This window comes from Trichoderma evansii, assembly GCF_050947405.1.
Source record: "Trichoderma evansii strain SZMC 28006 chromosome Unknown GGI43scaffold_6, whole genome shotgun sequence".
Taxonomy (NCBI): domain Eukaryota; kingdom Fungi; phylum Ascomycota; class Sordariomycetes; order Hypocreales; family Hypocreaceae; genus Trichoderma; species Trichoderma evansii.
In genome coordinates, this window is record NW_028145200.1 from 1,019,760 (window position 1) to 1,046,732 (window position 26,973).

General features: G+C 45.1%; 11 protein-coding genes across 11 annotated transcripts; 5 read left to right on the forward strand and 6 right to left on the reverse strand.

Moving 5' to 3' along the window:
* Window positions 1-1,066: 1,066 nt before the first annotated feature.
* On the forward strand, window positions 1,067-3,546 carry GGI43DRAFT_334456 (Zn(II)2Cys6 transcription factor domain-containing protein). The gene is made up of 8 exons (XM_083202019.1): window positions 1,067-1,281; window positions 1,459-1,462; window positions 1,537-1,565; window positions 1,669-1,791; window positions 1,899-2,273; window positions 2,342-2,764; window positions 2,849-3,073; window positions 3,151-3,546. Exons 1-8 carry the CDS (start codon window positions 1,257-1,259, stop codon window positions 3,327-3,329), a joined length of 1,383 nt encoding a protein of 460 aa, XP_083062201.1. The 5' UTR covers window positions 1,067-1,256; the 3' UTR covers window positions 3,330-3,546.
* Window positions 3,547-3,552: 6 nt separating this feature from the next.
* Window positions 3,553-4,630, forward strand: GGI43DRAFT_421989 (phytanoyl-CoA dioxygenase family protein; the record flags this gene model as incomplete). The annotated part of the gene is made up of 2 exons (XM_083208038.1): window positions 3,553-3,928; window positions 3,996-4,630. 2 exons carry the CDS (start codon window positions 3,553-3,555, stop codon window positions 4,628-4,630), a joined length of 1,011 nt encoding a protein of 336 aa, XP_083062202.1.
* Window positions 4,631-4,807: 177 nt separating this feature from the next.
* GGI43DRAFT_334504 (amino acid permease/ SLC12A domain-containing protein) lies at window positions 4,808-6,911 on the reverse strand. Its single transcript, XM_083202020.1, has one exon. It carries the CDS (start codon window positions 6,591-6,593, stop codon window positions 4,923-4,925), a length of 1,671 nt encoding a protein of 556 aa, XP_083062203.1. The 5' UTR covers window positions 6,594-6,911; the 3' UTR covers window positions 4,808-4,922.
* A 2,550-nt stretch (window positions 6,912-9,461) lies between these two features.
* GGI43DRAFT_401392 (concanavalin A-like lectin/glucanase domain-containing protein) lies at window positions 9,462-10,460 on the forward strand. The gene is made up of 3 exons (XM_083205565.1): window positions 9,462-9,925; window positions 9,984-10,204; window positions 10,270-10,460. The coding sequence occupies exons 1-3, from the start codon at window positions 9,519-9,521 to the stop codon at window positions 10,341-10,343; spliced, it is 702 nt and encodes a 233-aa protein (XP_083062204.1). The 5' UTR covers window positions 9,462-9,518; the 3' UTR covers window positions 10,344-10,460.
* Window positions 10,461-10,583: 123 nt separating this feature from the next.
* On the reverse strand, window positions 10,584-11,271 carry GGI43DRAFT_401394 (uncharacterized protein). The gene is made up of 3 exons (XM_083205566.1): window positions 11,082-11,271; window positions 11,000-11,013; window positions 10,584-10,942 (listed from the first exon to the last, which is right to left on the reverse strand). The coding sequence occupies exons 1-3, from the start codon at window positions 11,111-11,113 to the stop codon at window positions 10,764-10,766; spliced, it is 225 nt and encodes a 74-aa protein (XP_083062205.1). The 5' UTR covers window positions 11,114-11,271; the 3' UTR covers window positions 10,584-10,763.
* Window positions 11,272-12,398: 1,127 nt separating this feature from the next.
* GGI43DRAFT_401396 (uncharacterized protein) lies at window positions 12,399-13,455 on the reverse strand. The gene is made up of 3 exons (XM_083205567.1): window positions 13,013-13,455; window positions 12,947-12,960; window positions 12,399-12,889 (listed from the first exon to the last, which is right to left on the reverse strand). The coding sequence occupies exons 1-3, from the start codon at window positions 13,042-13,044 to the stop codon at window positions 12,534-12,536; spliced, it is 402 nt and encodes a 133-aa protein (XP_083062206.1). The 5' UTR covers window positions 13,045-13,455; the 3' UTR covers window positions 12,399-12,533.
* Window positions 13,456-14,671: 1,216 nt separating this feature from the next.
* On the forward strand, window positions 14,672-15,763 carry GGI43DRAFT_334546 (acyl-CoA N-acyltransferase). The gene is made up of 2 exons (XM_083202021.1): window positions 14,672-15,337; window positions 15,421-15,763. Exons 1-2 carry the CDS (start codon window positions 14,805-14,807, stop codon window positions 15,590-15,592), a joined length of 705 nt encoding a protein of 234 aa, XP_083062207.1. The 5' UTR covers window positions 14,672-14,804; the 3' UTR covers window positions 15,593-15,763.
* GGI43DRAFT_334547 (uncharacterized protein) lies at window positions 15,764-16,243 on the reverse strand. Its single transcript, XM_083202022.1, has one exon. The coding sequence runs from the start codon at window positions 16,190-16,192 to the stop codon at window positions 15,935-15,937; it is 258 nt and encodes an 85-aa protein (XP_083062208.1). The 5' UTR covers window positions 16,193-16,243; the 3' UTR covers window positions 15,764-15,934.
* Window position 16,244: 1 nt separating this feature from the next.
* GGI43DRAFT_334548 (uncharacterized protein) lies at window positions 16,245-17,129 on the reverse strand. The gene has a single exon (XM_083202023.1). The coding sequence runs from the start codon at window positions 16,889-16,891 to the stop codon at window positions 16,391-16,393; it is 501 nt and encodes a 166-aa protein (XP_083062209.1). The 5' UTR covers window positions 16,892-17,129; the 3' UTR covers window positions 16,245-16,390.
* GGI43DRAFT_421992 (uncharacterized protein) lies at window positions 17,069-18,781 on the forward strand (the record flags this gene model as incomplete). The annotated part of the gene is made up of 1 exon (XM_083208039.1): window positions 17,069-18,781. The coding sequence occupies one exon, from the start codon at window positions 17,069-17,071 to the stop codon at window positions 18,779-18,781; it is 1,713 nt and encodes a 570-aa protein (XP_083062210.1).
* Window positions 18,782-18,964: 183 nt separating this feature from the next.
* On the reverse strand, window positions 18,965-26,852 carry GGI43DRAFT_401400 (P-loop containing nucleoside triphosphate hydrolase protein). Its single transcript, XM_083205568.1, has 3 exons — window positions 23,719-26,852; window positions 23,331-23,667; window positions 18,965-23,280 (listed from the first exon to the last, which is right to left on the reverse strand). The coding sequence occupies exons 1-3, from the start codon at window positions 26,642-26,644 to the stop codon at window positions 19,656-19,658; spliced, it is 6,888 nt and encodes a 2,295-aa protein (XP_083062211.1). The 5' UTR covers window positions 26,645-26,852; the 3' UTR covers window positions 18,965-19,655.
* Window positions 26,853-26,973: the final 121 nt, after the last annotated feature.

The window sequence follows — 26,973 nt, forward strand, 5'->3', positions numbered from 1 at the left end:
AAAAATGCTCTCTCCCAGGCACAAACATGGGCCAAACGACAGTGGATAGAAGAGCCTTGTCGTCGCCACTCTTAACATTCGCCCTTGCGCCGAAAAGGGCAGCTATAAAAATGGACGGGATAAAGCAAGCCCCAAGGCAATAATAATCTTCACTATCAGCTACCTGTTCAGGCTATTTTATGCAGAATAGAATTCCTCGTATAGGCGGCTTCAAATATATGCGTATTGCTCATGAGGAATATTATACTTGCCCGAATAACCTTGAGTAGAAATGGTGTGGTAAGAAACGCGCGCGGACTAGTTGGCAACCCATAGCATAATTCGTGCAAGCAGTGCCACATCTTCATTAGAAGTCGCTGCTTTAACCTGAGTAGATGGTGAGCAAACGGCTGAACAAGAGCGTGGCACATTACATGTAGTACCTATATGTAATAGACTAGCACAAAGCTTACACCTTCGGGTCGTGTGGTGCATCCGGTAATCAAGAGAAGCAAAGTATGAGAAGGATCCCACATGCTTTTTTGGACGTTCTAGTTCGAGACCTTGTGAAGTATTTATAATGTTGGTTTTTTTACACTATTTTTAAGGCAACAGAACCTCTACATTTAGCATACAGATACAAATTCTTTTCAGACATTACACTTGTACAGTCGAGTAAGAAAACTGGGGCCCGACGTTCGCGCCGCTGCAGCTAGGATCGCGCAGCCCGCCCGGCGAGCGCATTAATTGCCCCTATGGCACGCTGCAGCCTGAGCTGATTACGCACCTTGACGGCTTGCAGACGGTCAAACAGCAGACTGGATGATAGAGCCCATTTTGCTAGACGGCATGGACGGACCTAATAGGGACCGAGGACTTGGTGTAAGTGGGTAGTCAGACACTAAGACCTCCTTGTTGTCGGTTAAGCGCGCGACATCCGCTAAGAGCCCCAGACTTTTTAGTTCACGACTAAACATACTAGAGGACTAGAGGCAAGAATGGAAAAGACCCTCGCTCGCGAGTTGGGAGTTGGGTCGAGACAAGATTTCTACATCATACGACAGACCTGCCGCTTTCGAAAGCTAGTCTTCCATTTATGTTCTCTTCTTCTATTTCTCCGCAAAAAAAGTAATACTGCAATGGTCAGAGGCCTCTAACCGGCCTTGGGTTAAGGCTGTATCGTCTACCATCGCCACCAGAGCGTTCATTGGTCACCAATAAAACAGGAATTTTTGCATTAGAGGGCAATTCAACATACGGTATACTAATGAGACTCAATGCCTCGAGCATTGAATAATGCGGGTGAGTATATACCCTTTCCTATGAATTCACATCGAGCTTTTCTTTACTTGAGCCCATTTGCTCTCAAACGTGTGCACGTCTCGGTATTGCACATCGCAGAGCGCGTGACCATGTTACTTTTCATTTGATCCACCAGCTTTTACATGTATGCTCCTTACTAATGGCGTGATATGATAGCCTGGTATGTGGCAGTTCTATCCTTAAACTAGATGAGATTATTCCCTTCAGCAACTAATTAGAACGCAATTCGACCAGCGACACATGCCGGCGTCGTAAGGTTAAATGTGAGTGGTACAATGTCATCTTTGAAGATCGTACAGTTACCTATTCACGCAATATACTCCTCACTCGGGATATACTAAGCTAAAACTTGCTCTTGTCTGACAGGTGATGAGGCCACCCCCGTTTGCGGCCAATGCAAAAAATCTGGAAGATACTGCGCGCGTCTTCGGAAGTCATCCAGGTTTCTAGCCTATTCCTATCAATCAGGGACGGGAAGTCTTTCTAAAGGTAAGGGAGCCATATTTTAGCCTCTATGATCGCTTCTATTCGTTATACCTCCTAATTCTCAAGCACCTTGTCTCTCGAGCCAGCTAAGCCAATGCCTTTTATAAAAGCCGCTGACAAAAGAAAATTCCCCCCTCCCGAAAATCCGCGAGATGCACTTCAGTCACCAGATGTGGCCTGGTACTTTCACAACTACATTACAGAGCCTGCAAAGTGGTATGACCTCGGCGATGCCTCGCGTCTATTTGCTACAAGGGTACCTGAGCTTGCTCTGGATGAACCGCTCCTCTTCAGTGCCATTATTGCTTTGTCTGCGGAGCATGTGAGCCAAACAACAAAGTCTAAGCCTGCAAAAGCAGTAGCTGAATTCTATCACGGATACTGCGTCCATCGTCTGATCCTATTGGACGAAAAGACTGAATTGTTGAGAAACGGGGTCGCACTAGCGGCCGTATGTTTATTACGATCGTACGAGATTCTGAATGGTAAGCTATTAAAAGATCTCTCCAATGATGCTGTCATAAAATTCGAAAGCCGAGCTGACGTCCAGAAGAGGATACTGACCCCAACAGGCACCTTCAAGGCGCATATTCGTTGGCATCATGTGAAGATTCTATTGCAGCGAGTCCCCCGGGAAGTCTCCTCGCTGCTGGGTTCTGGAACTACCTCCGTGAAGATATTACTTTTAGCTTATTTGAAGGCTGCCCATTAAAGATGGATGTGACAATGACTGCCGCCCCAAGTTTGACTGGTGATCAAGACCAGCTCCACTCCATGGCGCTCATACTTGGTCAAATTATCAACAAGGCCTTCAGCTATCAAATCTCAGAGCTTGAATGGGGGAAACTGGTTTACATGGTTCAAACTTGGCTCGATAAGCTCCCATCAAACGTCAAGCCATTCTCAAGAAGCCAACGTGTAACTCCATCAGCCGTTGGTGAATTGCCATACTTCTGGTTTCTACAAGATTTTCATGGTGAGTTTCGAATTAAGAATTAATTTTTATTACCTCCAGGAGTTGTTATTATTCGTTTATTATACTGACATTGGCAACAATTAGCTTCTGCAAGGCAGTATTGCCTCATCGCGCTCACTATACTTGCCGCATTTGCACCCTCGAGCCAGCTCTCAATGCTGCCAGGGGTGTGTGATGGCACCGATACGATTATTGCCGATGTTAGCAAGGGAGATTTATTGGAAGCCTATGCTCTTGAAATTTGTGGGATTGCATTCACAACGAATATCCCATCTGTCCTCGTGAACTCTTTCGGCCCTATTGCATATTGTAAGCCCCCGTACTCCCTAACTATTCATTCTCCGCCTCCCGCACTGTCTCCATTCTGACCATGTAAATCTCCTTAGGCGGCAAGTTCATACGGTCCGAAGCCACTAGGCAAGAAATCATTCGCCGCCTATCCGCGTGTAAACGGGCTGTGGGATGGCCTGTTGAACGCTTAATTTCCAGTCTAAAGGACTCCTGGGCTGCGGAGCTGGAATCTCCGAGTTTTTCTGGGGAAGCGGGTCCTGGGTCTGGATCTTAGCCATATGCCCCCGCTTCTTAGTGAACACACCAAGGTGGAAGGGAATTCCGAGCTCGGGTTTCAGTATAGCATCACCGGAGCTTACCTACGGCTAGTACAAGTAGGCGGAGGTATATATAAGTAAATTTTTGCATCACCAATGGTCCTCTTGTTTTTTCTATTCCTTATCATTACATCTATCTATACCCAAAATATTAATATCAGAAATTACATAACAATCGCCATGCTTGCAGTGCGTTTTCGAGCTCCGCGACTGTTGAGTCGAGGTATGGCCACTATTTCTTCAGCAGCAAAAACTTCTTCATCCCCTGGCCATCACTGGCCGGCCGTGGTCCGCCCCAGTGCTGGTGAGATAAAGAACGCCAGACTTGACGAGCGTAGTCTGGAAAAGGCGGTGCGACACATCCATCAAGATGGTCTTGTAGTGATTGAAGATGTCGTGCCTCATGAACACATTGACCAGCTCAACACCAAAATGGTACAAGATGCTCGCGTGCTCCAAAATATGGGCGACAAGGGACCATTCAACTACAACCAAGGAAATTTGCAGCAAGATGCACCTCCTGTTGCGGAGTTTTTCTACCCATCAATATTCACGAGTAAGATATATCCTTTGCAAGATTTTGTATCGCATGGCAACTTCTTCTGACAGCAATATTTGAATAGACCCTATTGCGACACAGATTACTTCAGCCGTCCTTGGCCCTCGGCCAAAATGGACATTCTGCTCTGCCAACGCAGCCATGCCTCCTCTCCCGGGTGCATTGCCCCAGCGTCAGCCAGTGCACTCAGATGCTGACTTTGCTCATCCATCGCATCCTTTCGCTCTCGTTGTCAATGTTCCACTTGTAACGATGACTCCCGAAAATGGATCAACCGAGCTATGGCTCGGAACACACAAGACTGATATTACCTTTCAAGAAGGCGCACACGGAGAGCGAGCAAGCGGTCGCATTAAGGAGAATCACCTGCGTGATCGAGAGGCGATCCGCCCACCTGTCCAGCCTATCGTGAAGAAGGGCTCAATCGTGTTGCGAGACCTTAGACTATGGCATGCTGGTATGCCGAACCCATCTGATCAAGTCCGGATTATGCTTGCCATGATCCACTTCGCTCCATGGTACAGGAATACTATGAAACTGGAATTTGGAGATAATTTGAAACCGATTCTGGAGAAGCTTGACCAACAAGGCCAGCTAGGACTGGATATTCCAGTAGACTGGGTTGGCAGTGAAGAGGCCATGCAAGGTTATCTGAATCGCGGCTTCGGGAACAGCTATGACTTCAATCAGACTCCTTGAGCACGCTAATTCATATTTCGCGGCAATGTCAATATATGTAAAAATACTGTATTATCGTGTTCTTTTAATATAAGCAATATTAATAGCATTTGGCTACAAGTGTTCACCAGTTGGAGCTGTGCTCATTATGTGTACATGCATTTTAGACTAGCTTCATTGTAACTTCGTAAAGAACGCAGTTGAAGAAACTAACTATTACGTATCTCTTACTCTAAAATAGGCAAGATATCACGAGTTATTTCAATATATGACAAATAAAAATAGGAGCGCTTTTGTCCTAGTTCATCCCAACTTAAGCAATCCAGAACCATATCCTCTCTAGGAAGTTTCTTGGTACGGGCTTTACCCACGTCGACTCCAATCTATCAATCTCAGCTTTGCCTGACCAGAGATCCATCTCCGCTAATCCAACGAACTTTGTCTTCTTGAAGAGTTTATAGCCGAAAAACAAGGACAGGAAAATCGGAATATCGATGTACGGTGGGATAAATGATTTGGCGCTGAATCTGCCAGGGAAGAAGCAGTCAAACCCATTGAAGAGCGCAATAATGAGACAGAAGATAAGTGCAAAATACGCCAAAAATGGCTGAAATGGGGATTTGTAAGGTAAAGTATCACGGTCGATGCCGTTGTACCTCAGGGCGTAGTAGAAACGAAGGTATATGAAGGATACGCTGGCCCAAACTATGAGCGTACTGACAGCACTGAGGTTGCTGATCCAGAAGAAGACTTCAGAGGACTGGTTATTCACATTAAGGTAAACCAAGCAGCTAAGGGCGGTTGTCAAGGCCACACAGGCGTATGGCACACCGAATTTTTCGTACTTGAGGAATGCAGGCGCTTTGCCGTCCAAAGCAGCCGAATAGAGAACTCGTGTAGATGCGTAGAAGAAAGAGTTACCGGCAGACCAGGCAGATGATAAGACAACCGCGTTGATGATGTGTGGAAGAGTTTTGATGCCTGCGTTCTTAATGGCGATAACAAAAGGGCTCGCGCCGACACCTGGCGCAGAGCTGTTGATGGCATTGAGCAGATTGGGATCCTCAGATGAGACGCAAAGTCCAACAAGGAAGATAGAAAGAACATAAAAGAGCAGGACACGCCAGAAGACTCGCTTCACAGAACGCTTGATATTTCGGCGAGGGTCTTTTGTCTCGCCCGATGCCACTACTACGATCTCACTGCCGCCGTAGGCAAAAGTGGCTGAGATGAAGACCTTGAAAAACGCTAGAAAGCGACCGAGTGCACCGACTTCTAGGTAAGCGTTCATCGGGCCCGGGTGATTCCAGTATCGGAAGCCGATTTTGTCCCCAGATGGAGATCCGCCCACTGTGATGATGAACATGAGGAGGATCAGTCCAATGATGGTAGTCAACTTGATAGCTCCAAACACAAACTCGGCTTCTCCATATATCCGTACGGGAAGGCAGTTGATAATGATCATAGCAGCGAAGAAAACGGTTATAAGAGCAGCCTTGGGCACGTCATTCGGCCAAAAGTCAACAATGATGGCACAAGCCGACACCTCGATTGGCACACCAATGGCGAACTGATACCAGTAATTCCATCCCAACGTGAATCCCAGCGCCGGGTCAACAAATCGCGAAGCAAAAACTGGTACTGCACCGGGAATTGGCAGCCAAGCGGCCATTTCTCCCAAGCTATTGATGACACAATACAGGTTGAAACCCGTAATAATGTAGCATATAAACGCAGAGAGTGGGCCTGCTAAAGAGAGGACCTGCCCGCTACCGACGAAGAGACCTGTGCCGATAGCTCCAGAAAGAGCAAGGAATTGAACGTGGCGAGCTTTGAGGCGACGATCAAGCGTGCCAATGTGTTGCTGTTCGTGTTCTGCCTTTTGAGCATCGTAGCTCTCAAAGGCGCTGACAGGGGCAGCAGCAACGGAGATGGCATCTTGAGCTTCGACATCGCCATAAGGCGATTCCTCTTTCTTAGCCATGATATCGGGTAGTGCCCGGTGAATAAAGGTAGAGGAGTCTCAATGCAGAATTAGAGGTGATCCTGAGGTAATCAGTTTGTCGATCCCAGGAATGCAGTAGCATATATATACATGGTAAAACAACCCTGGCAAAGACCAGATAGATCACGTTACGTCTGCAACCGACCGATAAACGGAGGCATTTGTTAACTCTAAATAACATCTCGCCTATCTATCTACGAGATCTTCATGTCGGCCAACTCATGTAACCTCAAAATGCGGGTTATCATACCGCGCAAGTTTCTCGCTTCCCCGCAATCTAGCGAATCTTGTCACAAACTCACGAGATAAGCACCAAAACATCTGAGACCAGTGGAGAGCTCTGCGCCTAAACGCTTCGTATCAGTCAATAGCGTATTTTGCTACCACGTTCGTTTCCCCCGCGGAAAAATTTTGGACCATCAATATTTCCCCGACTTCATTCTGCTATACGGTTTAGAACAAATATGTTATGCATACTAGAGCTGGAGAAGTAAGCAGCGAATGATGATCTGGGGTAAGAGGTAACATAGGGCAGCCTACGTGGGGGAATGGCCAAGCTTTTTATGGACCGGCGGCGAGAGAAGAGCTAGCACTTGGCCGACGTATTTGGGCTCCATGCTCGCACTTATACGCACCGCTGATCAGTTGAAGTTCGGGGTTCGGTCTAGTACGGCCGAGTTGCTATTTGCTGGGTCGTGCACATGTAATCGCGCGCCCTATCCAGGCCGATACGAGATCGTAGCATATTCAGACAACATCGGAGGATTAAATATGTGCCGGTCCGCATGGAATTTCGGTAGTCGGCGTGCTTTATATAAGAAGAGCATACCAGCAATCTGGTTGACGGCATTTGTACCTTACATACGGAGTACCGTATTTCGACTACCGTATGGGTTACCTAGATAGGCTTAAGTGCAACATGGATCCATCGCAGATTGATGTTGCAGATGTATGTAATGGAGGCGAGATTTTAGTTGATGGGTTTAAATCAGGCTTCTGGGGAGGCATTCTGTTCAAACCGTTTCGCCATTGTGCTCGCTCTTCTAACAGCAAAGTCTTATGTTCCTTCGTCTACTCAATGAACATGCGCATTTACTGAAGCCTATCAAAATTTTTTACTTCAATTTCAACAATTTTAATGGGTTGATCTACTCTATGCTAATAATTAACAAGTGGCTGCCCCAGTTAGAGAATTTTGCATACAGCTACAATCGTTAACGAAAATCGCCTAGTCCCCCCTACCTCTCTATTCGCTGTCAACCAAATCGCTCATATTTTAATGCATTCATTCCGAATCTAGATATATATGTCGCTAATCGGTATCCCCAAATCATGCAGCTCCTTAATAACGAATCCTCCAACACCTGTGCCTGTATAAGCGCCAGGAACTGATCTGACGTCTCCGAGCTCCGAATAAGGAGCGCCACAGGGGCCCTTGCATCTCACCATCCGCGCCAATCGAGATTGTATCACATTGCCGTCTTAACCTCAATCCATGACAATTTTGAGATAGAAAGTCACATCGGTACTCGCTAGCCCTTACATGGGACAATTCTAACATATATACGCTGGATATCAGTGACAGCTAAGAATGAACGCGCCCTATAGCCTGAATTAAGTTATATAGCCGCCTAGGAAAATAATTTTAAGCATCTGTAACAAATTAGCCTCAATTTAGCTAATTAAATTAAATTCTGTAGCAGTGTGGTCGTACTGAAAAGTTCTGGCTATTGTACGGGTGATGTGATCGTCTCTCTCCAAGGCGAATAGGCCCGTTTACAAATAGGCAACTAGAGTAGTATCATCATCTATCAGTCGCTGAGACAAAAAGCAATAACGTGTAAATGTATTAGGAATAGAACACGTTATATACAAACTCATGAAAAGCTCTATCTAATACTATTGTCACGATGCAATAGGGGATCTAGAATTGATCTGCTGCTAATAAACCCCTGTATTGACTATATGCGTTATATATGTCGCTTTGCAGCAGTATCCACACGATGTATAGTGTCGTTTCGGAAGGACATTATTTCATATCAAGCTGCCTTCTTGGTCAAAGCGCATCCTTCAGAATGCAAGGGAAATAAGAGTAGTAGTCGGCAGAATAAATAGACTTGTGAGATAAAACGGGCTTTTTGACATCTAATTAGCAATCGCAATGGTGCCTCTAATGTGTCTGTTGATAGATGTAGCGGCTTTAAGATCACGCAATCCTTGGTTTTTATTGCAGGACATATTCATCCGGATCTTTGTGTTAACCAACAGCGACTTCTTGCTTAGATAGCAATAAGTATCATCATACTCGTGTGTCGATGAAGCTCATGCTGAAATTCTATGTCTTGAAACCAATTGTTTCGATAGCTACAGTATAAAGATTAGCTATCATCTATTCTCCGCTAGCTTGCTTGCCGCGAATTTTAGGTACAGAAAGCTATCTCAACAAGGCTTAATTCACTCTTTCATAAGAATCTTAGCTCGGCGTCAAATAGATTACTCGCGGAGTATAGGCTCCCTGACAGCTGCTTGGCACAGGAGTCAATCTACATCCCGGCCGGGACCATCTTAGATGCTAAAAGACCGAATAAAGGCTTATTCGAGCCTGAAGACACGGCAGTTGCACGGCAATATACGAAAATAACCTCAATAGTTAGCATGTTTCAGCCTAATCTCCATGTCTTTTGTTTCAATGACCATTACCTTCCATTTACAGCTTTCCTGAAGGATTTCTGATTCGGAGCTAGTCTCCTTACTCAGATGACAGGGAATAATTTTGTTGGTGAAGCTGAAGAGATATAAGATAGCTTAGATCAGTTTCAAAATCATAGATTCTTCTCTAACTCCCTAGCTACAGACAGCCTCACTCTCTTACAGTCTTATACTGCACATATTGCCATCCTTACAATGAAGTTCCTTCAGATTGCTCCCACTTTGTTACCAGTGGCTCTCGCCCAAAATTCCTGTAGCCAATATGCACAATTCTTTGGCGGCAATTATGCATTGAGCAATAATCTCTGGGGGGAAACTGCCGGTTCTGGCTCTGGCTGCATCACTGATGTATCCTTAGGCTCTTCCGCTGTGTGGTCGACGAACTGGAACTGGTCTGGAGGCCAGAACAACGTCAAGGGATACCCCAACATTGCAATTAATATTCCAAACAAGCAACTTGTCAGCAACATCAACAGCATGCCCACTACTGCCCAGTGGAGCTACACTGGCAGCAGCATCCGCGCTGATGTGGCCTATGATCTTTTTACTGCGTCAAATCCCAACCATGTGACCTATTCTGGAGACTACGAGCTCATGATTTGGTAAGTCAGCGAGATCACTGCTCCTGATTTGTAGACTAAACAGTCGTGTTATTTGTAGGCTCGGAAAATACGGAGATATTAGCCCCATTGGATCCTCACAGGGCACAGTTACCGTCGGTGGCTCGAGCTGGAATCTCTGGTACGGCTATAATGGCGCCATGCAAACATATAGCTTCGTGGCTCCCGGCAACCTCACCAATTGGAATGGAGATGTCAAGAACTTTTACACCTATCTGCAGAACAACAAGGGGTATCCCGCGTCAAGCCAATATGTCCTCAGTACGTCACTCTAATATTTATCACACGAGCTATGTATATATCATAACTAACTGGCTATCTTATAGGTTACCAATTTGGCACTGAGGCCTTCACTGGAAGCGGAACATTGAATGCCACTTGGACAGCTTCCATCAACTAGGGTGATAGCACGGGCGTGGTTAATGAATACTATTGAACTGAGTTAATTGTTAGTGTTGGTGTATGGGCATATTTATCATTGCAAGTGAAAAATACCACTTATAATAAATTATACCCACAGAGCTGCCCGTCTTCCGTGATACTTGATTTATAAATGTTCATACAAAAGTTTCCGTGTTATTATAGTATTGTTGTTACAGAGCTTTAGAAATCAAAGAAAAGGTTTTGCGAGAAGAGTTGGGTCTTTAACAGCACTGCTCATAATAATAATAATAATGACAGTAATAACACATATATATATAATACTATTTATTATTATTAACCCGTTGCGTAGATGAAAATTAATCTCAATTATTATCCAACTATCTCCTATGTGTAGTGACTGCCTTACACATTCATTCATCTACCTGTCATTCAGGTTTTAATTTGGAGGAGGCGCATGCCAGCAACAGCCAACGCCAACAAATCCATGGGGACCACATGGCAAGTCAACCGTAGCGTCGTACTTGCCTTCGCAAAAGCCTGGGACGATTGGGTCGCAATGACCGCCGACTCGTTCACATGGATTTTGCGGCGAGGTATTAGAGTTCGCCATGCATCCTGCGATATGATTAGCATATAGCGATTAGAAAAAACGACATTCTGATGGTCACAAACCGTAGATCGAAAGACTAGTGATATTAGTATCATGAATTAACATACATAGAATTGGCATGCATAGAACTGAACGTGTGCTTACCTGAGGGCGGTAATGAAGGCTAAAGAGTGCATTGTAAATATTGAATTGAAGTTTGGTGAAGTATTAAGAACTGGTTATTATAGAAATTGGAAAGCTTAGAGGATTTAGAGAGTTTGAAGAGTTTGCTGGCAGTGTTTAGGGCAGAAGTGATGTAATTTATAGACGAAAACCCAGTGGCTATGCTCGCCACAGTTTTTAGGTTTTAGGCATCAAGAGAGAGATGTAACGTTGGCTTAAATAAATTTCTCAAACATCCATGAGTGACCTTACTCCCACGTCTCGGTGAGACTACGATGTGGCGCCTTACTGCTAACCTAGAGTGCATGATGTCTCATTTAGAATAACATCTGCTGACTTGCTACCTGTTTGCTTTAGTATTTCATACTTTTTAATTCGAGTAAATTGGAGTATAGTGTATAATCCAAAATCGTTTTATGTTTTAGACATGTCTCATATTATTCAATACGTAGAGCTCATATTATTTAATTGTATCATGTAATACGTAGAGTTCCCGTATGATGAGTGTGTTTTTCTATGGCTTTCTTTCAGAGTGAGGCTATGCCTGCTCCAATTTGGCCACTCAATAGATCACAAAAATAGACTTTATGTGTGGTTCAGCTATTACTTAACGGCTATGTTAATTAGACTCAACACCAAGACATATAGCTAATGCAGCGAACATACGCCAGAGGCGTAGACAGAAGTCGGCTAGACCTATATCGGCCGATCGGACTTATTGCCCTTACAGCTAAGAGCGTTGTCACATTACGTTGGTTCCCAAGTGTTGGCTTATTGAAGAGGTGTTTATGTATTTTTCCGTTAGTGTAGGTCTCCATATACTCTGTAGATGCTAGTAACCAATGGTTACAAAACTAAATAGTGTGCGCTGGATTTGATGCATATTTTTGTACGCTGTGTACAAAAGTGTATACTATTATCAATACTGAAACCAAAGTCTTATTCCTCGTTCTAGCGCAAATTAATTTCTTTCTTTACGTTTCACTGAGAGCAATGGAACTTTTACGACGAATGCCGTAGCGTGACACTCCGTTACTAATAAAATATACGCTTTGTGAGAGTTAAAATAGATCTCCTATGTATAATGGAAGTTATGTAGAAGAATCTGGCTTGAAATGACATCTGAAAGTATTGGTATTAATATACACGCTGGATCTTTTGAGAAGGAAAAAAATAGAGAGCATTGCTTCATCCCTTTTACTAGCAAGAGATTTCATCCAGAGTAATTATTTAATGATAATATGAAATACTATACGTAGAATATAGCCTTAACTACGCAGTTTCACTTTTTATGCGTTATTAGAAGATAATTCAATATCAATTTGAAGACTATCTAGGCAAGAAGCTCTCGTGTAAAGCCAGGGCTATACGTCCAAGACAACCTAGGAAGATAATTATCGTGTACAGCCAGGGCTATACCCATTCATTTACCAATCAGTTGGTCGTCGTCTTCTTGGCGTCTGCCTCCTCCTTCTTCATCTTTTCCTCCTCCTTCTTCTTGTCTTGGGGGTCATGGTAGCAGCAGCCAACACCAACTAATCCTTCAAGACTGCATGGCAAGCCAAGTTGAATATCGTGCTTGGCATGGCAGAAGTGATGGGTAATTGCGTCACAACTTCCGCCGACCCATTCACATGGGTTTTCGGGGAGCTGATCGAGACTTCCAAACCACTCGTCGAACCAGTTAATGGGCCAGCTGTCGGGCCATTCGTTGGACCAGTAGCTGGGCCAGTAGCTAGGCCAGTCGATGGGCTGCCAGCCGGGCAGGTTAATCGTGCCGGCCTGGGTTCCTATATGGGATTAGTATATAGTAAGGGAGCTGATTTAACTTTCCCATAGTGACGAACCGTAGACGGCAAAGCTGGAGATGTTAGTCAATAGGCAGTTTGAATTGACATAAGAGGTATGCTTACCCGAGAATAGTAGCAAAGGTGGCAGAACGCATTTTGAAGGTGAGCTTGAGCTTGATAGAAGATTCTTAGAGTAATATGATAGAAGCTGAATGATCAGATGTGCTTGAAGAGTCTGTTGGTTGTACTTGGGGGAAGTCACGCAATATATACACGATAATTTGGCAGTTATTCATCAGATAGAAGTTTGTGAATTCAGGCGTCGCTAGAGGTATGCGGCATTCAATTGAACAGAATTCCTTAAAAAATACCTTTGCTCCTGTATATCAGTCAGAATGGGGTTTGTTGACTTACGATATATGTTATAATGCAACTTGAAAAGCTTGCACAGCTAAGTACTTCGGCCCCGTAGCAGTATAACGTCGTTACTATCATTTCATACTATCATGGTGAGACTATGCATATCCTGATAGGACTGTTCTATATATCATAAAAATCTTTTTTAAATCAGGTGAGATACTATTTGATTCAGGACGACTATTCAATGGCTGCAGTGATTGGATTAAGTCTTAAGACATATATCAAATCCACGTGGGAAAGACATTCCAAGCAATAGACGGAGTCGGCTAGACTGCATCGACAGATCGAGCTCGGAGCATTTAAGGTTAAGATCGTTGCAGCAGCCCCTTTTTTCACAGGTTCAGAAATGTAAACGTGCATGTGATCCTATATAGGCGCCATAATGTTTTGAATGCCGAGGCGATTAGCTAGCACACCATATATAGGTCAAATGTGGCACATGCTTATTGTATCGTGATAATGTACCACAGTGCGCCTGTGAGCTGCTACACAAGAAGGGTATGTTGGTATGCTGACGTTGCCTTGTAAACATCTTCAAAAAAAAAAAAGGGGGGGGGGGGGGCGAGTATATCAGTTTTGCCTATTCCGTAAATGGAGGACCAACAGGAATGCATCCACGGGGCTGAGCCCATCGACGATGCAATTCGAGTAGAGAAGCAAGACGATCGATTTGTTATGAAAATTGTTGTAATATTTCAATATTCAGATTAATAAGATATCGACTAGATACAGCATGATACAAGGAGAAGGAAGAGGATGACGAGAGGAGCCCATATTACCCACACCTATTAATTAAAAAACAGTATCAAATAAAAGTAATTTAAGAAATATATAGATAGATATTCCTCCATGCGTTTAACTCTTCCTAATAGTCTCTTCTTGCTAACCTGCAATCAATTTTTACTTTGTCCGGAGGCTACCACTTGTCACCCTTGACAGGTTAATGTACTCCGGCAATTCTATAGAGATATACAATGATTGCGGACAGCTCTCCATTACTTGCTTTGTTATCTCAGCAGGGTTTGAAAAATTGCCCCTATGAGTTCATATTCAAAGCAGCTTGGCCCACCAAAGCGAAATACGGATGTGGGCTTTTGACCCGCTCGGAGCCGATTTCTAGGATCCGTTGCCACTGCGTGTGTAATATCAGAGAGAGATAATAATAGCTATAATTTCTCTATCGAGTATCATACTCGTAATAAAGATATACAAATCATCTCGAAACGATGATGAAACTTATGGTATTTGTTAAGAGCGGTTAACTATTAGCTTGTTAAGAATGGAAGGCTCTTTTGCAAGCTGCCGATGGAGCGATGGCGCTGCTTAGTACGACCGGCTTTCCACATGAGTCATCAGCCTTATTAGTATATATCCCACATATGAACAATAACTGCTGAATCAAGCAACGTCGGGGAGAAAAAGCGCCGAATAGAAGTCGAAACCTTCGGATCAGCCCTAATTAAAGCTTTATTTCTTGGCAAGCAAAATATTCACAATGGACACGTCGCTGGGACCACTCGCCGCATCAGTCGAGCCGGCCCTTCTCCCGCCAAGGACGCCTCTCCACGGCCACTACACATCTGTAGTTCCGCTCCACCCTCAGCATTGGCGAGCGATTTACAGACATCTCGGCGGAGAGGAAAACGCCTGGCGATGGAAATATCTGCCGCTTGAAGGCTTCCTCACCGAGGAGGTATGCGAGGCGACGATCACGGCATGGTCTTCTACAAAAGATCCCGTGTACTATGCGGTACTTTCGGGCCCTGCTTCCGAGCCCACTTCAGAGCCGGCAGGCATTGTGTCGTACCAGGCAATTGTTCCAAGCCACCGTAGAATTGAAATTGGTTGGGTGATATTTGGAGATGCCCTAAAACACTCGAGAGAGGGGACAGAGGCGTTTTTTCTCTTCATGAAGCATGCTTTTGTGGATCTAGGATATCTACGTGTCGAGTGGAAGGCCAATAATCTCAATGCAGCAAGCTTGGCAGCAGCTCGGCGGCTGGGTTTTACGTTTGAGGGAGTTTTCAGGTAAGACGAGAGATGACGATTTACCGCAAAAGGCCCATTCAATACGAAATGGTGGATATGCTAATTGCTTGGCGAATATTCAGGAAACACATGATTGTAAAGGGAAGACACCGAGATTCGGCGTGGTTGAGCATCATAGATGACGAATGGCCTGCCGCTCGAAAGGGATTCGAAACATGGCTGGAACAGTCAAACTTTGATGAGAATGGAAAGCAGAAGAAAGGACTAAGCGAATGTAGAGATGACTTGCAGTAGATGCGCTTCTGTAGAGAGCGGATTGGTTAGATAGACGCTTCATAGACTTATGGACGCTGATCCCGAGATTTTTGTTTCAGTGGCAACAGATATAAGATGATATGACGTCGCAGCGTGACCTTGCATCGCCTGTAGCTGATGGCGATAATGAGGTACTGCAAGTTTTGGCCTTCATATCAATAGGGCTGATTATTAGTTGTGAAAATTCGCCGATCTACCATATAAGCATGAATGTGTACGGAGTATTTCTGCTGAGGTTAAGATATTTTTAGGAATTACAACTCAATGAAGGCGTTGTGGAGTAATCGAACGACCCGAGTCTAGAATTATGTTTCCCCGGCACTAATAAAAAATTAACACCTCAATTATAGAGCTGAAGTTTTTATGGCGCCTCTTTTCATACGGCTTCCAGCGCCTTGTGGCCAAAGTTTGTCTGATGGCAAAGAGCTCTGCGCCGGTCTCTTTGGCGTGGCCAAACAAACAGCCGAAGACACTTAGACCGACGCGCGTCTGCGACAGATTGACAGCTGATAATTGACAGCTAAATGTGAAGCATGATATACATAGAGTTGATTGGAAAAAACAAATGTTGAAGCTCATTGGCAGGCTATGAAAAATATAGCCTCATTTGGACGCCGAAAATTGTAGTTGGTGGTTATTGGTAGTTGTCACATGAAGAGTTGCTGTTGTTACTCTATATTACTCACATGTACTAGAACATCATGCTCATTATACTTGCCTGCCAATGGACTGGGGCTCGCAAGAAAGCCGAGACTAGGCTAGAGCTGATCTGGTCTGCTAAAAAAAATTGGCCATCAAAAGCCACTCGCTGAATGGCCGAGTCTTGGAATGGAACGTCGAGAATCCGGCAGCCACCAAAAGGTCATTGGACGCCATGGCTGGGGCCAATGGAGCACGGACGGCATCTCCGGTTCGCTTGGGCTCGCAAGACGGCGGCAAAGATTTTATGTAGGGCGAGCGCTGTAAGCAGACAAGAGCCAGTTGAGTGAAAATACGTATTAGACGCGTATGGCCCAGAAATAGCTCGTAACGGCTGGACGGCAGGAGATACGAAAGCAAGGCTAATCCCCTGGCTTTTATTTTGTGGTCTCTGCTTGCCCCTTTTAAAGACTGGTCTTTGCTCTGAGGCTCTAAATTGCTCAAAGAGTGAGAGAGTGTGAGATGAAAGCTTGATTCTCTCGCAGTCAAGCGAGAAATCAGGAGTAGTAACCTTGGTGATGAAGATCCAAGTGCTGATCTTCCTCGCCGAGCGGATCGTCGATGCGGCTTCTCGCTCATCGCTCTCAATCTAATTCTTGTTACGTCCTCGATTATTGACCACTCATCTCCATTTCAATTTACCCGTCAAGTCGACTGTTCGGTTTCTAAGGCGCTTTACACAGCCTCACTCAATCTCTCTACTAATCGACGCGCTCTCTGCCTCCCATGGCGGCAGCCCACAGCGACACAGCCTCAATGGAGGAACCACGGCGCGCTCCGTCAGAGCCCATTGATGCGGCTGCAGGAGAGCGACCAATACAGACAGCGACCAGTGGCACTGGTAGCGATGCCAATGCCGTCTGTGCCGACGATGCTTCCAGTACTACCAAGAATGGCGGTGATCAGGATGGCGTGCAGCAACAGCCGCCCCAGGAAGATGAACGGCGACAGCATCCAGAAATACAACAGAAGCAGCAAATTTTTCAGCGCGAGGGAACTTCCACGCCCGTGCTAAATGAAAAATGCGACGCCTCCATTGCAACACCCAAGACAGCCGTCTTGCCGCGCGCCACCACATTTGGATCTACCTTCACCACATTAACTACCGCATCTTCGACATTTGGCCTCCTCTCAGCTGCTCCTGCATGCGACATTCCTGAATCGACGCCACCAGATCGCGTCACCCTGGTTAAGGCCAAGAGGGGAGATGACTACGTGCCTTTGAGCGACAAGTTCAAGAACGATCTTTACCGGGCTGTTGGTTTCCTGGAACTAGCTAATGCAGGCGACTTCGCTGCCAATGTATGGAACGATTACCCAGTCCCGGTATATGCAATCGTCTTTATGGCGATTGGAGCAACATTCGCTGGCATCATGTCCATCTTTGCCCTCCTGGACTCACGGCGTGCCTGGCGGAATGTGAGGTTCCTTCGCAAGCAGCGCTGCGAATTGAAGGAGGCGCGGGCTTCAAGAGCGGCAAAATCACAGCCTACTAGAGATTTAGATGTTCTCTTGTCTGTCATGTTTCGCGAACTTGGTACAGAAGCTGTCAACCGCTGGATGCTCAACATGTTTATGGGCGTCGGTGCTGTGCTCATCTGCGTAGGCACGTATCTTGCCATTGCTGGAGCCAACCCGACCATCTTCTTAACCAGTAACCTCCTCTCTGGATACATTGGTAATGCTCCAATCGCCATCTTTGGCGCTATCAACTCTTTCTGGGCGTTCTATATCTTCTGTAAGGCTCAGGGGCACATCAACGCAGCCAAAAAGGCCATTCCCGGCACCCAATCCCTGGCTCTCATAAAGAGGCGCAGCAGGAACGTGCAGATTTATACTTCCATCAACGGCACTGCCACGATTTTAGGGGGAGTCGGCTCCATGATCACCGCAACACAGTGGTGGGGCTACGTGATGTTAATACCTGTCATCTTGGCCTCAGTTTTCTGCAATTACTGGTGGCGTACCAGGGCTGGCTATTCACGCAAAGATTTGATACCCTCTGGATTGTCGATAATGAGCGTCGATGAATTGTCTACAGCCTTGGAATTTGCTGCCAGAGCAGAAGCTAAGATACAAGAGCAAAAGAAGACCCCGATCAACTCATTTGTTTCGGATCCATCGTCTCTGCGGTCTATACTTACCTTTGTCCAAGAACAGGAATTGTTCGAGCCTTTCTGCCAGCGACTTGTTAAAGATGAAGGCTTACGAACGACCATCGGCTATCCCAATAACCCTGCAGAAATTGAAATCCAAGTTGATTCTCTCTTGAGTCTCCCCGAAGATTACCACCCGGCAATCATTCAGATTGCTCAGGACACGGTTCGAAAGATCGGGCCGAAACACTTCAAATATCGAGAACGATATGCGGCTGAATTGCTTGGTACATACCTTGCTATTTCACGACAGGAAGCGAAAAAGAGAGAGAAGAAGGCTGGACCTCAATCTGAGAAACCTAGACAGCGATGAGGAATATAGCAGGGAACGGATATACTTGTTTTGGGTTTAGATATTTGATGCATTAGAGCAAGCGAGCGGGTCGCCATGATTATTTTTATAATCTTTTTTCTATTTTCTTTTCTCCGAAATGCATATATCGGCGCGGGTACAGGGACTTCTTCATAGGCATTAGATAATGATGCATGGGGATTTGGGTATTATTTGAGTACTAGAAAACAATATGGAACTACCTAGAAAGATTATACATTGGCCAGTTTATCCCCCGTATGTCCTGACTTGTCCGAGATTGGTTTGAATTTACACCTCTGTTGTCCCTGTAACTCCCAACATTATCAGTATCAATAGCAATATCCTCTGTTAAGCAGACTTGAGTATCTGGGCGCTTTCAAAAGCACCGGTTTCTATACCAAGAACACCTCTTGAACTTCCTGCTGTTGTTTTGAACACCCATATGAAGTAAAATGACAGCCTCTCGTGTATTATCTAACAAATATTTGAACAACCATTTCCCCCCATAATGTCTGGGGCATAAGTATATCCCTCGGATAGAACGGCAATCCGAGAGGAGCTTTTAGGATATGCTATATTATGCTGGCTAGCCCGCCTTTATGTGCCCAGGGAATTACCAGACGAACTGAATCATAATTTTAAATCTCCTCATCTCTGTTCACGCTACGTGTCATCTTGCCCAATGAATTTTTTTTGCATCTATCCTAGTCACGCAATATGGCGAGTTCGGAGTCTTTGAAATCTCGACAGAGGCTAGTCACATTAACTCTGTAATTCTTAGAGACGAAAATATGCCAGGAAAGTGAAATAAAGTTAATTAAAATGAGCTGAAATTAATAGATAAATGAAAAGCGGTCATCTCAACCTGCTCCATTTAATTCCCAAGCTGTTCATTTGAGAGCCAGTGTGACCCCCCAGCACAACGGTATCCATCAGCCTGCTTGATCCAATGATACCCAGCAGGACAAACTCCAAGCGCACTTAATTTCGCTCTTTTCTGCGCTTCTTCTTTTCGGCGCTTTTCTTCCTCGATTAACTGGCGCCTGATCCTTTCTCGAGCTTCAGCTATCGCGCGTTTCCGAGCCTCCTCTTTCTTCCGAGCCTCTTCGTCTTCCGCAATTACCTCGCGGACAATCTTTTCTCGAGCTTCTTCATACGCAAGCTTCTGAGAAGCCTCCTTGAGCTTACGGTACTCAACTTCCTTTCGTTCCTCTTCTGCTTGATCTTTCTGAAGCTGCTCCCAGACTTCGTCGCTTACACCGGCGTCTCGAACGACCTTGAGATTGCGGCTACTATCGAGCGACTCGGGCGATACAGGTGTCCCTTCATCCGATCCTCCTTCGTCGGCCAGATCGCCTCCATTCGTGTTTTGTTGGTTGTCCATATTCGTATTGGTGCGAACTGATAGGGTTGGATTAGATGGGGCCGATGGCGTATGCGAGGAGTCTGCCTCTCTGTCGTGAGATGTTGAAGGAGCAGATTTAACCATCTTAGACTGTCGGTCTCTCAGCATCCGATTAAGCGCCTGAGTCACTTGCTTTTCTTCCACTTTGAGAGTTTCTGCTTGGAAATCAATTGCATGAAACACATTTCTGCCAAGCTGCTTTACGTCCCTCGCACTAGCCCAACCCTCCACAGTGGTCAATGACTTTATAGTAGCGGTACACCTGGTTAGAAATAATGCGGATGGACGTTCCAAGCAGCTGATGTCCATATCTTTACCTTTACTTGCGAGTTCTACTTTTCTCTTTCGCAAAACATCAGCAAGTAGTCGGAAACATGCATCTGGTTTGAGCGGCTTGAAGTCGATGGTTTCGGGGAAGCGGCTGGTTAGTCCAGGGTTCACAGATAAGAGCCGATTTATATCGTGCTCATAACCGGCCAAGATGATGATGAGTTTACCTTGATATTTGGGCTTGGTAACACAGTCGACAATCTCATCAATAGCCTCTTTGGCGAACTTGCCTTCGGCAAATCGGTACGCTTCATCGATCAATAACACTCTCCCAAGCGACTTTTCGAGAACTTTTTGGACTTTTGGCCCGGTATGACCGACATATTGGCCTATTAAGTCCGTAGCCGAACATTCTTCTACTACTGCCTTGTCAAGGAAGCCCATGTCGTAGTACACTTTACCCATTTTTCGTGCTGTAGTTGTCTTTCCCGTTCCTGGTGGACCTCGGAAAAGAAAGTTGAATGGGACTTCTTGCTTCACATCCAGGCCGAGAGCTTTCAACTGCCGCACTTGTTTTTGGATGTGCTCGAGCTTCTTAATAATTTCTTCACGGCCAATATCATCCTGGAATAGTGCTCGCACATTCGTCTCCTTTCTCGTCGTTCTGTCAAAATCTTCATCAAAATCTTCTGGCTCTATCTGGTTCTTCTTTTTCATCTTCCCGGCTGAGAGTCGCTTTTGGTAAGATGACTTTGCCTTACTTAGAAGATTCTCAATAGCGCCGCCATTCCCAAAATTAGCCCTATTGCGTTCTCGAATAAGAACATCAAGTGCAGCAGTTTTGCCCTCTCCGGTAGTGGTAAAACCAGAAGTTTTCAATTTAAAGTCCAGCACTTGTCTGAGGGCATCATCGTCAAAATCTTCAAAAACAAATGGCCTGTCAACTGAGAAACGACGACTGAGCCCCGGATTGACATTTTGGAACATCTCTTCCATTTGCTCCTGATAGCCTATCAAAATGACGCAGCGGTCATCGCCAGGCACATTCTGAACATCTGCGACAATCGTATCTATAACTGCCGTCTTGAAAGGGTCGGCTTGTGAGTTTTTCCCGCCGTATAAGGCGTATGCTTCGTCAATTACAAGCACTTTTCCCAAGGTTGCTGCTAGAATACCCTTTGTCTGGGATTCTGAATGTCCTATATAAGCACCGATGAAATCTGCTGGGGTTTTGACAACCAGTTCTCCGTTGGATAAGAGACCAAGAGTGGCAAGAATTTCTCCGTAAAGCTTGGCAACTGTCGTTTTGCCTGTTCCTGGAGATCCTAAAAATACTCGATTCAGAGTGAATTGAATAAGAGGCTCTTCATCAAGCTCTCGCTGGTAGTTGGTTTTGATAGAGTCAAGTAGTATTTTCACTTGTTCCTTGACTTCCTTCAGCCCAACCATCTGGTTCAAACTTTGCCACGCCTTGCAATTCTGCAGGGATACCGATGGCTCTTGGCCAATTATATCCTCCTTGGTAAACAGGAAATCATCCGTCTTTTTGCCAGATCGTTGTTCAACCCGTATCCTGATTGCTTGCCTCTTTCTTATATTTGCTAACGCATTTTCAATAGCACGGGCATTCCCGAATCCTTCTTTGCCTCTGCCCCGGCCGACTCTACGGGCAGCAATGCGAAAGTAGAGGCCATCTAGGCCAGCTTCAACTTCCATCCTGTTGGCGTATTTGCGCTTTACCTGGTGCTTAAGGATTTCTCGCAGCTCCTCATCAGTGTAGTCTTCAAAGCTCATTGTGATGGGAAATCGACTAGGAAAACCTGGATTGTGTGCAAAAAATGACTCCATTTGTTTAGCATATCCAGCAAGAACAAAAGTAACTTTGCCACGGAGATTTTCAACTTCAGCAAGCAGGTAATCCAGTACCGCTTTACCACCAGGGCTGTTGCCAGAGGAGAGCTGATAGGCTTCGTCAATAAAGAAGACGCCGCCACCGCTATCCTTGATCTTTTCAAGCAGATCTTCACATCCTTTGACTCCCATGTTTGCTAGCTTAGAGCCTGTTGTTTCCTCGAAGGAGCTACCGGAGATAGCTCCTACAGTAGTGAGAAATTTACCCCATATACGAGCTACGGTTGTTTTGCCTGTTCCTGGATTCCCAAGAAGCGAACAACTGAATCTCGAATCAGATAGAGAGACGCCCTGGCGGATACTGAGCTCGAATTCTGACTTTTTCGCGAGAAATTCTGCTTTGACTGACTCTAAACCAATGAGATCCATCAGTTCATCCAGCGCATCATTGCAAACTCCAGTATTGCGCTTCATCATTTCCCATTCTTGCGCTGCGGGGCCAAGGCTATCAAGGCTGGCAGGCTTCTTCTCTTGAGGCTTCTCATTATTACCCGGCTTGACTTCTGCTGGTTTTGTTGCGTCTCGCCTTGCCTTTGTTTCCCTCAGATTCTGTAGCTGTGTTTTCTTCTGCGCAAGCTCTTTAGCTTGATCTTCCTCTTCTTGGCTATACTTCATCTGGCGTCTATGAAGGTCAATTTCGTCATCTATCACCTGCAGATCACGGCGATATTTCTCTTGTTGTTCTAGCCTCTTTTTCTCCATCTCCAGGTCTCGTTTTGCTCTCCGTCGTATTTCTAGGTCTTCTCTAACACAGGACTTGCAGCGCTCATATTCTTTCCCACACAGATGCTTTACACTGTGTCCGCGTTCGCAAGTTTTCTCAATTTCTTTATAACATGTCACTTTTGAATGGTCGACCGTGCGATGGCATTGGCGTTCGCAGGAATGCTTCCCGCACTTAAGAATCCCACCACTAAAATAGTCAGTAGATATTCGGATCAAAACTTGTAACTAGAAACATACCATATCTGAGCACATCCTCCATCGGGACAATGCTGAGCAAAATCTTGAGGCTTCTGAAGTAGAGCAGATCGATCAGGATGTTGCTCGCAGTGGACGGGCAGTCCATCGAACAAGAATCCCTTTTCCTTCATCGCGTCGAAGTAGACTTTCCAGATCTCATGGCCCTTCTTACTAGCCAAGAAGGTATTCATATTCCCAAAGAGAATAATACCATTTCTTGCTCGTGACAAGAGCACGACTAGACGCTCACGAGCTATGAGGAAACCGATGTCGCCCTTCTTGTTGCTTCTGGCTAATGATATGATCACAATATCACTTTCTTCTCCTTGGTAGTTATCTGCGATTTATTAGAATAGGAACTATAAATTCTGTGAGCGCAATTTCTTACCAATAGTCGATAGGCGTAATTTCCCTTTTGTAGTCTTGGCAGCAGCCTGTGTCATTAATCCAGCGCGCACTAGTTCGTGAGTGTCCAAGTCATTCAAATAGGGATCATTTATCTGGCTGAGCTTCTCTCTTAAGAGTGAAAGCTGTCCCATATACGGAGTTAGGACAACTATATCTTCAGAGCTGTAGCCTTGTTGGCTTAAATATTTCACTGTTTTTAAGACCATGTCCGCTTCAAATGTATTTTTCTTGCTGGCTTTTGAACTTGGATCCTGGCGATCAGCAATGCTGCCAAATTGCTCCTCCGGCTGTTCGTGATGTACAAAGACGACTCTCTCTCGCAATCCACGAATTTTTTCCCGGTTATGTGTTTTTGGCATATCTTTAAGCTCTTCATAGGCCAGAAGTCGTGAAAATTGAGAGATGTCAGGATGACTGCGATGTTGTTCTTGGAGAGTGGTAAACTCATGGCCTTGTCTAATGAGACGCTCAAAAAGCGAGACGTTCAAATCATACCCTTCGCCTTTTTCGACAGAAAGATTATAGCTGTTAATCTTAGGACGAAGCTGCTTATGGTCACCAATAAGTATCAGTTGCTTGACGGATGGGCTGAGAGATGTAATAACGTGTGCCTCCAGAATCTCACCAGCTTCTTCGACAAGAACAATATCTGGTTGGGCTGCTCGTATGATAGATTGGTACATTGCCGCACCTGTGGTAGTACATCCAATGATTCTCTTGCTCTTGACTATGCTTCTCTTGTTTTCTTTGCGAAGGCTGTCTATTTGACGATAGAGGTTATTTGCCGTCTCTGCTTGTTGTATAAAATCATTAATCTGTTCCTGTCGAATTTGGGCCATCCATTTAGTATGGAGCGCTATCCGTTCTTTTGATGGAATTTTCCAAATAACGCGGTTTTCAGGGCTCATATTTGCCGCCAGCATACCTAGCGATGATAGATGCTTTCCCTCTAACCAATAGCCATATATATCAACAGGCTGCAGCGCCCTCTTTTTTCTTCCCGCAATTTGCTCGTCGCCAGAAATTTGGAATGCATCCCAGTGATCAAAATCAGAGAACTCTAACATATCCAATATTTCCTGTGGTTGAATGTGTAGCCTTGTCAGCTCATATATAAGGCTGTCTAATTTTATCTTTGTCTCCATAGTTTCCGTTCTTGTAGCACTAAGCATTGATTTGGTCTCATTGCTGAAACGAAACTGAGGCTCCTTTGCGAGCATATCAATTCGTAATGCTTCTGTTTTTGTAGAAGCTTTCGACCCAATACGAACCATGTTGCTCTGTGCGATGCCAATTTTCATCAAATCTTCAAGGAATTGATCCAAGGCGTGATTTGTGTAACTTAGGACCAAGACTCGAAAGTCAGTCAATTTCATGAGAACTAAGGCAATTATAGCCCCTATGAATGATTTGCCTGTTCCTGGTGGACCCTGAATCTGACCTACAGGGCTTTCCAGGCCGTTAATCAGCGATTCGAGCTGTGCATCTCGAATCTTTACTTTGATACCCAGCTTGCTCTCTAAGTCAAATGCTATTCCATTTTGCAGTGCAAGCTTTAGTTCTCGGATGAAATCGTATAGCATGGGAGGAGGATCGTACTGAGATGGAGGTCCCGACGGATCAAGGATGACATTCTCTATCGGAATCTCAGTAATTTCTTTCAAGCGTTTCAATATAGGCTCGTAGGCAAAGGTTGCGGTATCAACGACGTAGAACTTGATTTCACGGCTATTTGAGCCCAAGAGTGCCTGAATTGCTCCCTTTAGCCCAATATTATCGGTAAATTGTACCCCAATCCTTGGCGGGGTTTCTATAAGCCAGTCTATATCGCGTACAATGGAACCAAAGCCAATGATGCTTTTATTCAAGCAGAGAGCGCCGAAAGAATTGTGCTTCACAATGCGTCTAGAGTCTTGAAGGTAACTTTTCTTGTCTTCTTTGGTGTGTATATTTTTGGGGAAATTGATCCCCTCTTGGCACTGAAGTAGCAAGGTGAATGGTTTCGATGAACGGTCAGTTCCAATGTCGTAGTCTACCAGACTTAGACTACCGAAAGTCGATGGTTTACGGTTGGCTTTTTTTTGTCCCCATGCTATTTGTAGATCTTCTCTCAGATCTGCAAGCATATCCTCTCTTAAGAGGCGAAAAAGCCAGTCAAGATGATTTCTTGCTCGCGTATCTCTGGGAGCTTCAAACACATCATCCAACCGCTGCAAAAAAGGATCATCTTTCGAGCTAACTTCATGTGCAGTAGGAAAAATGGATATTTGGCGAAAATCCGCAAAGTCATTGTCGTGTCTGCCACCAGGGCTATAGTCCATCCGAATTGAAGCGGTTGCGGGACTATTTCGAACTTGAATCACTTTCTCAATGCGGTAACCAAGCGTCCGTACTGCCTCAGACGGCGAGCTTGTTAACGATAAGTTTCCAGTAAGTAACTCCACATCATGTGAGAGCACCAGGATCTCAGGCGCTGATGAAGACACGATTTCCAGACAGAGAGACGCAAAAGCAACCAAGCTATTATCTCTAAGTTGGTTGGTTGTATAGAGGCTGAGAAATGCTGTCCAAAATGTTGAAGGAGAGAGAATTTCCTTCAATATTTTTTGAAGAAAGTCGCCATCGTTCATTGCTTTAACCTGGGGCTGGCATACTTGATTTATGAAGGAAGCCGCCAAAGACGTAATAAAATCAGACGAGAGATTACTGCGAATGGCATTTCTCACGGTGTCTAGGCCTTGCTTTTCCGCGATGATACATTCCATACAAACTGCAGCCGATCTCTGTGCACATATAACGTCGACTGCCTCAAAGAAGTGCTTGGCGTCGTGTGACCTTTTTATAGTGAGGTCGCCTTTAATGAACGAATTAAAAGCATTTTCGAGCCTAGTAGTTTTGGTAGCCATTGTGTTAACAAGAATAGTTGAATGTAGTAAATTGTCAAGGACGTTTAATCATTACGAGTATTACGAGCCGGAATCTGTCATATATATAATCGCGTGGGTCTGCACATCAGGTCACCAAGACGCACCCACTATCTGCAATAAAATTCGATTAATACGTCAATACAATTGTATTGTATGTCGTAAGGCAGCCTCGATACCTGTAGGAGACCTTGTTGCGTCTCGCGTAACATGAGTGGTGGGGGGTGATCTCTTCTTGTTGGACAAAAGTGATAGGCCTCCCGCAGCCGCGTTTCAGCCTGGCCATCTGATTCGGCCACGACATGGTCTAT

What these genes read in the sequence shown, in the direction of transcription:
- GGI43DRAFT_334456 (XM_083202019.1), top strand. Translation starts at nt 1,257, where the DNA reads ATGCCTCGAGCATTGAATAATGCGG. An exon ending in GACGGGAAGTCTTTCTAAAG is followed by an intron (nt 1,792 to 1,898) that starts GTAAGGGAGCCA and finishes CTTTTATAAAAG; the next exon opens with CCGCTGACAAAAGAAAATTC. An exon ending in GTTTCTACAAGATTTTCATG is followed by an intron (nt 2,765 to 2,848) that starts GTGAGTTTCGAA and finishes GGCAACAATTAG; the next exon opens with CTTCTGCAAGGCAGTATTGC.
- GGI43DRAFT_401400 (XM_083205568.1), bottom strand. Translation starts at nt 26,644, where the DNA reads ATGGCTACCAAAACTACTAGGCTCGAAAATGCTTTTAATTCGTTCATT. An exon ending in ATTACGCCTATCGACTATTG is followed by an intron (nt 23,668 to 23,718) that starts GTAAGAAATTGC and finishes AATAAATCGCAG; the next exon opens with ATAACTACCAAGGAGAAGAA. An exon ending in GGAGGATGTGCTCAGATATG is followed by an intron (nt 23,281 to 23,330) that starts GTATGTTTCTAG and finishes TGACTATTTTAG; the next exon opens with TGGTGGGATTCTTAAGTGCG.
- GGI43DRAFT_401396 (XM_083205567.1), bottom strand. Translation starts at nt 13,044, where the DNA reads ATGCGTTCTGCCACCTTTGCTACTATTCTCGG.
- GGI43DRAFT_334548 (XM_083202023.1), bottom strand. Translation starts at nt 16,891, where the DNA reads ATGAGCGAGAAGCCGCATCGACGATCCGCTCGGCGAGGAAGATCAGCA.
- GGI43DRAFT_334504 (XM_083202020.1), bottom strand. Translation starts at nt 6,593, where the DNA reads ATGGCTAAGAAAGAGGAATCGCCTTATGGCGATGTCGAAGCTCAAGAT.
- GGI43DRAFT_334546 (XM_083202021.1), top strand. Translation starts at nt 14,805, where the DNA reads ATGGACACGTCGCTGGGACCACTCGCCGCATCAGTCGAGCCGGCCCTT. An exon ending in ACGTTTGAGGGAGTTTTCAG is followed by an intron (nt 15,338 to 15,420) that starts GTAAGACGAGAG and finishes GCGAATATTCAG; the next exon opens with GAAACACATGATTGTAAAGG.
- GGI43DRAFT_401394 (XM_083205566.1), bottom strand. Translation starts at nt 11,113, where the DNA reads ATGCACTCTTTAGCCTTCATTACCGCCCTCAG.
- GGI43DRAFT_401392 (XM_083205565.1), top strand. Translation starts at nt 9,519, where the DNA reads ATGAAGTTCCTTCAGATTGCTCCCACTTTGTTACCAGTGGCTCTCGCC. An exon ending in GACTACGAGCTCATGATTTG is followed by an intron (nt 9,926 to 9,983) that starts GTAAGTCAGCGA and finishes TGTTATTTGTAG; the next exon opens with GCTCGGAAAATACGGAGATA. An exon ending in GTCAAGCCAATATGTCCTCA is followed by an intron (nt 10,205 to 10,269) that starts GTACGTCACTCT and finishes GCTATCTTATAG; the next exon opens with GTTACCAATTTGGCACTGAG.
- GGI43DRAFT_334547 (XM_083202022.1), bottom strand. Translation starts at nt 16,192, where the DNA reads ATGAGCTTCAACATTTGTTTTTTCCAATCAACTCTATGTATATCATGC.